Source organism: Hypanus sabinus, chromosome 29 (genome assembly GCF_030144855.1).
Source record: "Hypanus sabinus isolate sHypSab1 chromosome 29, sHypSab1.hap1, whole genome shotgun sequence".
NCBI lineage: Eukaryota > Metazoa > Chordata > Chondrichthyes > Myliobatiformes > Dasyatidae > Hypanus > Hypanus sabinus.
This window is the reverse complement of record NC_082734.1, coordinates 28,704,846-28,717,078: the sequence shown is the minus strand read 5'-3', so window position 1 is coordinate 28,717,078 and position 12,233 is coordinate 28,704,846. Positions and strand designations below refer to the sequence as shown.

General features: G+C 43.3%; 1 protein-coding gene across 1 annotated transcript in view; it reads left to right on the top strand.

Annotated features, from left to right (window-relative positions):
- Nucleotides 1-11,947, top strand: part of LOC132382794 (guanylate-binding protein 1-like) — an 80,427-nt gene extending 68,480 nt beyond the window's left edge. Inside the window, exons 7-13 of the mRNA XM_059953255.1 lie at nt 26-220; nt 821-1,066; nt 2,458-2,738; nt 3,212-3,424; nt 4,644-4,746; nt 8,198-8,432; nt 11,902-11,947. Of these exons, the coding sequence (XP_059809238.1) occupies nt 26-220; nt 821-1,066; nt 2,458-2,738; nt 3,212-3,424; nt 4,644-4,746; nt 8,198-8,432; nt 11,902-11,947 (1,319 nt within the window). The remainder of the gene's footprint in view (nt 1-25; nt 221-820; nt 1,067-2,457; nt 2,739-3,211; nt 3,425-4,643; nt 4,747-8,197; nt 8,433-11,901) is intronic.
- The last annotated feature ends 286 nt before the right edge of the window (nt 11,948-12,233 follow it).

The window sequence follows — 12,233 nt, the reverse complement described above, 5'->3', positions numbered from 1 at the left end:
CTTCATTTCTTTATCCTTGATGTAGCTTCCAGCTTTATGACTGAACTGTCCAAGCGGATCCAGATGAGGTCCCAGCCCGATGTCTCTGACAGTTCGGACTTTGTCCGTTGCTTTCCTGAATTTGTCTGGGTGATTCGTGATTTGACATTGGATTTGAAAGTCGGTGGCAAAGATGCAACTCCAAATGACAACCTGGAGCACATCCTGAAACTGAAGTGCGGTGAGTATGTGGCAGTGCCAGTCTCTGAGGAGACAGGGTGAACTTGGAAAGCGGCCAGAAAATAGAAGGAGCAGGGATGAATTCAGTGTGTGGGAGGTGGTGAAGGAAGGGGTAACATCTTACCTGATGATCTGTGCACACATTCTCCAGGATGTCCCAGCCCCCACATCTCTCATTCCCCACTTTGACTGCATTCCTCTGCCCTGTTCACATTCACATGACCTCACAATTCCCTGCAATATCCTGATGCCAGTGTACACCGTGCTCTGGTTTGATGATATAAATGCACCATTCCCACCCAGCTGACACCTCCTTCCCATCAAAGTTTCATCTGATTTGCTTGGTGACACTCTCCCACACACACAGCCCTCTCAATCAGTATGACCCTCAACTACCCTGTATAAATCCCCTCCATGACAAGTCACCCATGATCCAACAACGATGCACTTGATCCCCCTCACTCACCTCACCATCACCCTCTGTTTCCTGTCCTTCCCCTATTCCTCCCCAAAGCCCTGTCGGTAACAGTCACCATGTTGGGAATGGGAGAACAGACTCAATAAGGGTGATTCCTGTCTGATTCCTGGTTCTTTTTTACAGGTGAGATCAGTAAGAAGCACAAGAAATATAATGAAATCCGGAGGTGTATCCGTGATAATTTTCCCTCACGTTGCTGCTTTGCATTTCCCATTCCCACACACGCGAAGAAACTCAAGAAGCTCCAGGAATTGCAAGACAAGAATCTGGATGGGGATTTTGTCAAGGAGCGGCAGAACCTCATCAATTACATTCACACCCACAAGAATGTCAAGAGAGTTCTTGGGGGTCAGCCGATCACGGGCAGAAGTGAGTAATTGTGCAAAACCTCGCCTCCTCTCTTCAGTATAACACACTAACCTAGCATGAGAAAATCTGCAGATGCTAGAAACAAATAAGGAAAAGAGTGAACAGTCGATGTTCCGTGCCAAGGCCCTTCATCAGGACCGGAAAAGGGAGGGGAGATATTAGAATAAGAAGATGGAGGAGGGGGAAGGTGGAAGGAGTACAAAGTGGCAGGTGATAGGTGAAACTGGGAGATGGGGAAGTGGTAAAGTAAGGAGCTGGGAAGTTGATTGGTGAAAGAGATAAAGGGCTGGAGGAGGGTGAATCTGATAGGAGAGGACTGAAGAACATGGAAGAAAGGGGAAGGGGTTCGATCACCAGATGGAGGTGATGGGCAGGTGAGAAGAGAAGGTGTGAGAGGGAAGCAAGAATAGGGAATGGTGAAGGAAATGGGGAGGTAGGAGAATTACCAGAGGTCGAGAAATCAATGTTCATGCAATCATGTTGTGCACCTTCACTCTGTCCTTCACAAAATGTGGGATGTCCTTGTGGCCATCCATTTCAATTCTATTTCCCATTCCGTTCCAACATGTCAGTCCACGGATTCTTTTTTTTTCCACAATGAGGCCAGCTTATATTCTGTCTGGGTAGTCTCCAAACTGATGGCATGAACATTGATTTTTCAAACTTCTTACCTGCCTAATACATCCCTCTGTTTCTCCTTCCCTTCCCTTTCTTCCATGATCTTCTACCAACTCCTATCAGATTTCCCCCACTCCAACCCATTGTCTCTTTCACAAATCAACTGCTCATCTCTTAACTTCACCATCTCCTACTTTCCTGGTTTCACCTATCACCTGCCACATTGGACTTCTTCCTCCCATCCGGATTTCTCCCCTTCCTTTGCAGTCCTGGTAAAGGGTCTTGGCCTAAAACACTCACTTGGAATGGGAATTTACTATCAGAGTACATGGCAATGTTGACAGTGGGATTGAATGGGAAGAGATTTGGATGCCATTGGAAATGTGTACAAGGGAAGTGAATGGGACGGGGCTGAGATCCCATTGCAAGTGTGGACAATGGCAGTGAATGGGAGGGGGTTGGAAACCCTTTGGGATTGAGTGGACTGCTGTGGGATACCAGCATATGTGCAGAGGGTAGAAGTGAATGAAAATAGATGGAGTTCACTACAATTGAATGGGGAGGTGTAGGGTTCCATTGTGCATATGAACTGTAGGATTGAATGAGGAAGGGGTGGGATGCCATTGGGAGTATGAATGATGGGAGGGAACTGGAGGGATTGTGATCCCATTGGAAGTGAATGAGAATGGGATGAGTACGTTGGGGTATGAAGAGTGGGGATTGAGGTTGTGATCAGATCTCCAGGCACTGACCTCCAAAAACATCCAACATAGGATTTGTTGAATTGGCCAAGCAATACGTGGGGATGATGGCGGATAGAGTCATACCGTGTGTGGAGAGAAGTGTCGCCAAATTAGTGGAGGTGGAAAACCAAGCAGCGGTAGCTGAAGCCCTGAAATTCTATGAAGATGGAATGGAAAAAATCACAGAATCCGGCTGTCTTACTATAAGCACTCTCAGAAAGAATCACAATGCGAGGAGCATAGAGGCATTCAATATCTTCCACAAAAGATCTATGAACACCAACAGTGGCAAATACATCCAACAGCTGGAGGTGAGCTCCTAATGTTCAGTGATTAACAACTGTCTCATCTCTGAACACCAGTTCCTGGACCCAACACGTAACAACATAGACAGAGAGACACAGTGCATACATATCATCTTGAAAGTGAGAGACTGATAGGCACTAGGTAGTGTACATCACTCCCTGAATGAAAGAGGCAGAGAGACACTGGTTTTGGATACAGACCACTCCTGGTCAGTGTACAAATTTCCCCCTGAGAGAGAGTGACTCAGATACATGTAGTGTACAGATCCCTCACTGAGAGAGATAGACTAAAAGACAGTTATCAGTGTATGGATTTCTCCCTGAGAGAGAGCAACTCTACAAATCTATTCCTGAAGGACAGCAACTCAGAGATATAGATGGTATGCAGATATATCACTGAGAGAGAGGGTCTGCAATACACTGGTCAGTGTATAATACTTTGTTTCCTAGTTTACTATGCATCTTTCCTTCACTTCCAGGAGAAGATCAGTTCTACTTACAAGCCTCTCATGGTCAAGATCAAGGAAAAGTTTGAAAAGGAATGTGAGATACATGTGGAAAAAGTAATGTCATCAATTAAAAAAAACCTGACATCTGGACATTACCAGAAACCTGGTGGTATTCAGGAGCTGAAGAAGGATTTTGATAAGGCCATCAAGGAGTACGAAGGAAGGACTAAGAATGAGATGGAGGTGTGTTCAATATTTTACAGCAAGGCATTTACTTTTCAATTTTCATAGCTCTTCCTTCCTCTGCCTACATGAATTCAGAAAATTCCCCCCTCTGCCTCCTTCCTATCACTCAACAGAAGTGCATTTGATTTCCACTCTCCATAACATCTGGAATGGGATTAACTAGGTAGATTGATTCAATGATCGGGGGACAGAGGTTGTGGACTATGGGAGGCTTTTCAGTGGGTGGGGTATGTGCCTGTGGGGCTGTGGGAGGGGATTCCATGGGTAGGGGGTGATGCTGAGATGTTTGTGGGATGTGTAAGGAGATTCAGTGGTTGGAGAGTCAGTAATGGGGCAAAGTATCCATGGGCTGTGGGAATTAGCTTTTAAATCTAATTTTTAAGAACCTTCCAATCTCTTCCTTAAAGATCCTTACTCTTTGCTTCCACTCTGCCTCAATGGAGAGAGTTGCAAAACCCAGTGAAGCATTGAGAGAAAAATGCTTGTTTAATATCTCCGTTGATGGAGCTACTTGCTTATCTAACAAATCTTTGCAACTCACAAGCTTACCCCATACACTAACTATCCAGTCCATGACTCCTAGTTCTGGGTTTTCTCAAATAAGTGTCTAGTCTCAGCCTGTCCTACCTTCTCTAATAAAGTAATCTGTCCGTCCAGGTATCAGTACAGGAACCATCTCTGAATTGCTTCCAGTGTGTTATTGTTAAAAAAGACCTATACAGACCATATGCCAGATTGCAATCTCATCAAAACCTGATATAACTGGTTTTTCCCTTCTACTTTTGCTACGCTCCATCTCTCCCACTTGCACACAATCATTTTGTGAAGATACCCAGATCCTTCTACATCTCAGGTCTTCACAAATTCACCCATTTGGATAATATGCTTGTATTTACCTTTCTGACATAATGGGTATTTTGCATTATCCCACATTGTGCTCCATTTGGCTGATCCTTATCCATTCACACAACCAATTCTCTACTCTTTGTGTCATTTTAAAAATACATTTTTCCTTCATTCAAAGCTATGATATAAATTGCACATAGTCCCATTTGTGGTTTTAACAATTTCCTGTAGGTTGCTAATAGGAGTTCCTTAATTGTATATCAATCCCCAGCACTAGACGTTTGATGTTGAGAGCCTATTTCTGCTCTCTGTGGACTGGTGTGATGGGAGAGAGATGGACGTGAATGATTGTATCTACTCTTCTCTGTAGGCATTGGCTGTCCTTCTCCGCTTCCTGGAAGAGGAAAAACCTAATCTAGAACATGTACAGGAAAAGGGCAGCGAGCAGACTGCCAAACGAATGCGTGTCTCTGGTGAGAAAATAAACAAAATGCTCAAAATATTGAGATCAGGGTGTAGCTGTAGATTTAAAATTAACTCTTCGAGTCTGAAAACTAAAAATGTGAAACACTCCTGCTGGGTCCTTCACGTCAGAGTTCCTCAGAAGGACCAAAGTCATAGTGAGATCAGGGAGGGGGTGTGATGATGTTCTTGGACATGTTCCTGTTAAGAAGAAGATGGCATTGGGTCTTCCAAAAAAACATAAACAGAGGGTCATATTGGGTTGCCCAAGCGGAGGAGGTGGATTTGAGGCAGGAGTAGTGGTTGTCAGTTATCCTTATCGAAGAGATACAGGTGCAGAGACAACAGAAAAGCTTGCCATTTGATGTAATTGGAAATCGAGCATAAATACCTATTCATTAATCATTTATTGTGCACTGTTCATGTATTTTTGAAATGTGTAGACTATATGTCTTTGCTTTATATGATACTGCTGCCACACAACAACAAATTCACATCATGTGTTGGTGATAATAAACCTAGTTCTGAATTCTGAACTCATTGCGGTGTCAGCACATAGAGGATAAGGAAAGGTCCCGGCTAAGGGCAGAACTCTTCACAACAGACAGAGGAAGATCAGACAGGGTATTGAAGACATGGCAGGAGCTGGAGTTGGGGACAGGGGTGGACAGAAGGTCAGAGATAGTATAGGAATAGTGGGATAAAAAGTGAAGGTCTCAGTGCGGTGAAGGGGCTGGAGATACTGGGAGGCATGGGAGACCAAGAGTGAGATGGGAAAGATGGTAGAAGACAAGGAGCCATTAGGACTCAGTGGTGGCATGAAATAGTAGCAGTACAGTGGGAGAGGCAATAAACAAATGTATCTGATGCATGATCAAATAGATCGGCAGGTGTGATGGGAACTTTCACATTTTGTGGACAAATCAGATTGGCCCAGGCAATCTTGAGGAGGAGTTCATAGCTTTCTAAAACAATGTGTTACTGAACCTACAAGGAAATGTATCTTTTTGTCATCCTGGGTAATGAAAGATGGTATCGATCTTCTAGTTGGAGATCATATTGGAAAGGGCGATCAGAATTTGAATTTCTCATATAAATGGAGGGTGCAATAATTTGATCCAAACCCCAGTGTATTATGCTGAAACAAGGAAGAGTAGAATGGGATGAGAAAGGAGTTGGATAGTATCGATTAGAACACAGGCTATATGTTGCAGGAGTGGGACCCCAGCATTTACCCCGATTGTGGCCATGGGTGATGGGAATAGTAAACAACCGTGGGACACCAATCCTTCTCGTGGGCAGAGTAAGGGTGTTCCTGTGGTTGGGGACCCCCAGTGTTGTTGCTGGGACAGTGAACTGGGTAACAAGGAGGATGTGGACCATAAAGGTTGTGTTTCATGTTCAGACTCCAGGGTAGGCCAAGAACTGCCCATTCCTTAATGTGGAATATTTTCCTTGGACTTGTTTACCAAGGTTCAGAAACTGTGCAAAGGGTTGTGATGAGGTGAGTTGCTCATCTCTACTTCAAGGCATGGTTCTGGATGGACTTCCAGAGCCAGGAACAATGAGGACATCCTTCAGTCTGATGCCTGATGTGGAAAGGGTCCCTCCCCTATGTCTACCAAAAGGCTCAGATTCCCCTGAGATGTCTGAGGATTTCTCCATCATTGATATTGGGGTAAGGAAATGGAACAAGATGGCGGGTCTGGCAGATTTGCTGCCCAGAAAGGAATGCACATGTCAGCTATAAGTGGCTACTGCCTGGATGGGTCAGGTACTAGTGGTAGTTTCGGGTGTTAGTGTCCGTTGACAGTGAGAAGGTAGACTTTTGTGTGTCCTGTAATATGATTCCTCTCATCCTAGACCCTGGAAAAAGGTGCTACTGGCTACTGACTTCAAGGTTGGAAATGGCACAGTTCATGGGGTGTGCTGTACCATTCTCCAATACACCTGGTACTGTGATCGGACCACTTCCTGTAGTGGGGAGAGCTCATTCTATCACATATGTGGTACCGGCACTTTAACGAATAGCACTTTGATAGTCTGGAGGACAGCTCATTTCCAAGATTTGTTCTGACTGTTATGAGAGATGTAGAGGGAGAGAGGGGCAGTTTCCCATCCCTTAGGATCATGGTGAAAGGTCATGTTTATCTCTTCTGTCTGGAGTATTTCTGGGGGCTGACAAAAGAGTGGAGGGGATTGAGGAGGACAGAGACAAGAGTTTAAATATGTTGCTTTTAATCTGAGAAATACCTAAAAATGACCTTTTGGAAACAAAACCGGTTGAACAGTGATGCCCTTCAGTAAAGAATGGGATTTCCCTCTCTCTATTAGTGATGATGACATCACCCACATCTCTTCCATTTCCGGAATATGCGTACTTGTCCAATGTTCCCGCAACCTTAACAGTGCTAGTTCCTTTGTCCTTACTGACCACCCAGTAAGTCTCTGCATATAACACATCATCCTCTCCAACATCTGCCATCTCTTTAGGCATTCTACATTAAATGTATCTTTACTGGCCCTCCCTCAGCATTCTGCAGAGATTTTCCCTCCTTGATTCTCTTATCCATTCATCTTCCTCGCCCCCCCGCAAAAAAAAACATCTTCCTCCCGGCCCTTAACCCTGCAAGCAGGCTAAATGCTACACCTGCCCATACACTGCCTCCATCATCTCCATTCAGGGCCCTAAAAAGTCACTGCAGGTGAGACAACACAGCACCTGCAAATCTGCTGGAGTCATCTATCGTGTCTGGTGCTCCCGATGTGGTCTCTTTGGTGATACCCTTTGTAAATTGGGCAACTGCATTCTCAAGCAGCTCTGCACCATCCTCCACAAGCAGGAATTTCCAGTGACCAACCATTTTAATTTCAAATCTCATTCCCATTCCGACACATCGGTTGCTGGCCTCCTCTTGTGCCAAGAAGATGCCATGCTCAGGGTAGTAGAACAGTACCTTATATTCCATTGTTAAAGCCTTCAACCTGATGGCATGAATATTGATTTTTCCTACTGGTAAACCAGTTTCCCACCACTCCTTCCACTATTCCAAACTCTGACCTATTACTACTTTTCACCTGCCTATACAGTAACTACTCCGAGTTCCCTCCTCCTCCCTTTTCTCAGATAGTTCACTATCAGATTGCTTCCTCTCCAGCCCTTGACCTTTCCCACCCACCTGGATTCACCTGTCACCTTTCAGCTTGTATCTTTCACCTCGCCTTACCTTTTTATCTGACATCTTCTTCCTTCCCTCTCAGTCCTGAAACCAGGACACAGCTGAAACATTGACTATCATTTCCATAGATGCTGCCTGACCTGCTGAGTTCCTCCAGCACTGTTTCTTAGATTGAACAGTGAGTGAAGTTCCCTCTCAATGTCCTGTCACAGACACCTAGGGAAGTGATCCCTCACCACCCTCTGCACAGACTAATCAATACATCCTTTGCCCTTTTTGTCAGCTTTGGAACAGGAGCTTGAGAGGGTGAAAGAGGACATGGAGAAGATGGAGCAGAAGAGGAAGGAGACTGAGAGATGCAGGAATAAGGAAATCATGGAGCAGATCAAGAAAATGTTTGAGGAGGGTAAAACGTGCAAGGTGGAAGAGCTGAAGGAAGCCATGGAGCATATGAGGAGTGAGATGGAGAAATACCAAGGTGAAGGCAGGATGGAGGATGCAGAAAGGGCTCAGCTGAGGTACGAGTCCTTGGAGAAGAAATATGAAGACGCAACAAAATGGAGTTTTACGTCATTCATAAGGATGAATATTGTGCATTTTAATACACTGCAAACTGTAGTGGGCGTTATAGCAAATTTTTTAGAAAACATAGCAAGACAGTAGTCACAAAAGATATCTACTTTTGAAGTGGGTTCAGGAATTTTCCCCCAGTTTATTCACAGATTCTAGCTGGTGAATCTCAGAACCACAGGGATGTGAATGAGACCTAGTGTGATATGTCCCACTCACTAATTCCCCTCACACAGCCCAGAGACACCCTCCCTAAACACCGACTTTCTCCACTCAGCAAATCCACTCCTATAACCCGTGGACACTCTTTCCAATCATCTGCATTTCCCCACCCACTAAATTCACTGAATCCTCTCCTGCAGCCTAAAGCGCTCTCCCCAACCCATTGAATTCCCACAGTCCATGGACATCTTCCCCCAACTCTTCCTCCTACCACCCACTGTATCCTCTATTTTGTATTCAATACAGTACATGAGAAACACAACACACAAAAATTTTGCCTGATAAACTTTTCTTGATTAATCATGATTAGTTCAAACACATTAAAGCTTTAGCAATTTAGTTTCACACAATTCTGGTTACTTTTTAGTCTCACAACCTCTACTTGTGTTCATACATTACCTGCTCCAGGTGAACATGTCCAGATTTCAATGCAGTGAGTTCTTCTCTGAGACAGGATTGTGGACATTTCTTCAACAGTTGTAGGACTCCAGAGTTAACACTACCAAATTTCTCCTCAAGTACATCTTATGCATTTTCACATAAAGTTTCCAGACTCTGTCTAGTTATTGGTAGCTAATTGTAAAGCTATATGTTCAGTTCCTATCCATGTTTTTTCAATACATATACCTGTCCACACTGTAACAGAATTACCTGAACTATCAGTCCTTTAATTATAAGGGGGTCTGTTTATCCTTGGACAATTCATCAAACTCTCCCCGGCACAGAATGTCAGTTTCCACATCCTACTTATCTGCTGGTTCAGTGTTCTGGGTCAATGGTCAGCTCTATTCAATAATGACCCTGTACTGATAGTGTGGTCTTCCTCCACTCTGCTCTGTGTTCTGTGGATCCCTCTCTCACCAACAGTTTCCTCTCAGGGCCTGATAGGGAACTTGTCATCTCCCTCTGGCTGCTACATTCCCACCATCAATTCACAGTCAGTGTTATTACTGGATCACACTAATTATCCAGGCAATAAATCCAACCACCAGCAATGAACAATTGGAAGCTGAAATGCGAGAACAGATGTACTTTCAGCGGAGATATGCGAGACTGCAGGTGCTGGAATCTGGAACAACAAGCAGGAAGATAGAGGAATCTTCAGTGGGTTGATCAGCATTTGTTGGTGGGGGTGGGGGAGAAGGAATTATTGATGCTGGGTCAAGATCATGTATTAGAACTGATAGAGTCTCGACCGAAAATGTCGACAATTCCTTTCCGACCACAGATGCTGCTTGATCCACAGAGTTCCTCCAGCAGGATATTGCTTTATATAAGTTGAGTGAATAGTTTTAGCTAATAAATTTGTTAAGTAACATCGATGCTACATTTAACCACAATACAACTTTATTAACAAATCCGTAATCTTTCTGATTAACTAAATCAATGTAACTGCAATAATGTCACGATATATATGTGTGGATGAACTTAGATATTGGAACCTCATCCCACCATATGGACGTCTGGATTGAAATTCTAGCAGTTTGTACATGCTGGTAAATCTGTGAAACTTCAATAAAGGTCTGGTGTGAAGCAGAAAGTTGCTCTCTATTGCATTTAGAACATTCTGGGGAGGAGACGAATATGATGGCCATATCTTTGTAGGTAAGAATAGAGATTATTGATTCAAAGTTTCAGTTATTATCAAAGTACGTATGCAGTATGCATCTGTGAGACTCTTTTTTCTCTAGATAGCTAGGAAACAAAAAAAACATGGAAGTTAGTTCAGACAGAAACAGCAAACCCATCCCCCCTGCCCCACACAGAAAAAAAAGACAGCAAAAATCATCAGCTCCACAAATCACTGTCCACCCGCATGGAATGCAACAAAATAGCAGCCCCCAAATCCCTCTCCCTCACATAAAAACAAGCAAAAACACAATGAGAACATCAACCCAAGCCTCTCTCCCCCACAAAAAAGCAAAAACATCAACCCCCAAAACCCCCTCACCCTGAACCAAAAACACAAAATATAAAAACCATAAGGCTGAAGATTTTATAAGCCTTAGTGCGTATCCATAATTGCCGAAACCTCAGCAACATCCTCCAAAATCATCAAACAACAGTCGCAAAGGGCTTTAATTGGTGAACTGTGGAAGCTTTAATCAGTGAAGTGGTGTTGAACAATGGATCGCAGTTTATTCACCTTGAGGGTTGTGCTTTCTACTTTCCAGAATCTTCTCAGAGACAACCAAGCACTGGATCACTCCATCAATCTCCAAACTGTAAATCATAGATTCTAACAGTTCCAGAAACACATTCAGAATGAAATCAGCATAAAAGAAATGAAATAAATTGGTCCATTTTCTATCCAGAAGATGTTCAGCAAGGGAGTGTTGTGCATAGGCATCATCTTGACCAGAATCATCATCGCAATAGGAATCAGTGACATTTATGAAGATAGTCTCACATTAATGAATATCAAATAAATAATTGTGGCCAAAGTAGGTTGGGAATTGAAGTGTGAAGAAAATATCAGCTCATTAACTTTCAAAATTGAGGTGGCAAAAGGGAGCCAATATTTGCCCTTACCTGTATAAGCAACTCTGGTGTGATCACTGCAGTTCAAATTGTGAAGTTCTTAAGTGCATGTAACTGGATTTTGGATTTTAAACCAGAAAAGGGCAGGAACTCTGGGGTGGATCAGAGAGTGACAATTGTTGTATTTATTAACAGTGTTACAGTCCAGCAACAATGAATATATGATTCAGACAAGGTTTTTATAACAAATAAAACATTTGTTAAACACTGCTTAAAAAAAAAACCCAAAAAGTAAACAAACGACTAACTTAACCGGAAGTCAGCTACGATACAGTAGCTTAAGCAGTTCTTAAACTGAGAATGCGAAGACAGTTCTTAAAGCGATAATGCAAAAACAGTTCTCAGAAGTAGTAATGTGAAAGTCCAAAATGACTTACAGTTAGTTAAAGGAGAAGCTTTCATTGAGACAATAAATTCTCTTTTGTGGTGTTATTACTGATCCCAGTTGAGGTATGCTTTGATCAAAGGATTTACGATGAAGAAAATGAAACAGCTTCAAGGCACTGACCTTTCTTTGGCAAAACTTTGCACCCAGCCCTTTCTGCTCTTACAGCAGGGACTAACATGGGCACAGCTGACGAATTCCTTCTGAATGAGGATCAAACAAGGTCGAACCTGTTTCACCGTCAAAATCAACTTTCCTTGCTCTTTCAGCTTCCTGAACTTTGATGAATCTTCACTCTCCGACTACTTCAACTGACTGTTTTGTAGCAAAACTGCCGGCAATTACCTTTGACTTGAGGTAGAAAGTAAAACTCCACTTTTAAATGAAACTACGTCATAACATTGGAATATGCAGCAGCATGGAGTCACTACCGAATTCAACCACGGACTGCCCACGTCACAGGGTGGGGTTCTCCTTTTATACCCTGTTAAAAAAACTATCACATGACCTCTCACTGGTGGGAAAATGACATCACTCCCCCATCACAAGACCATGACCTCATCTCCAGTATAGCTTCAATTACATCATGGTCACGTGACAG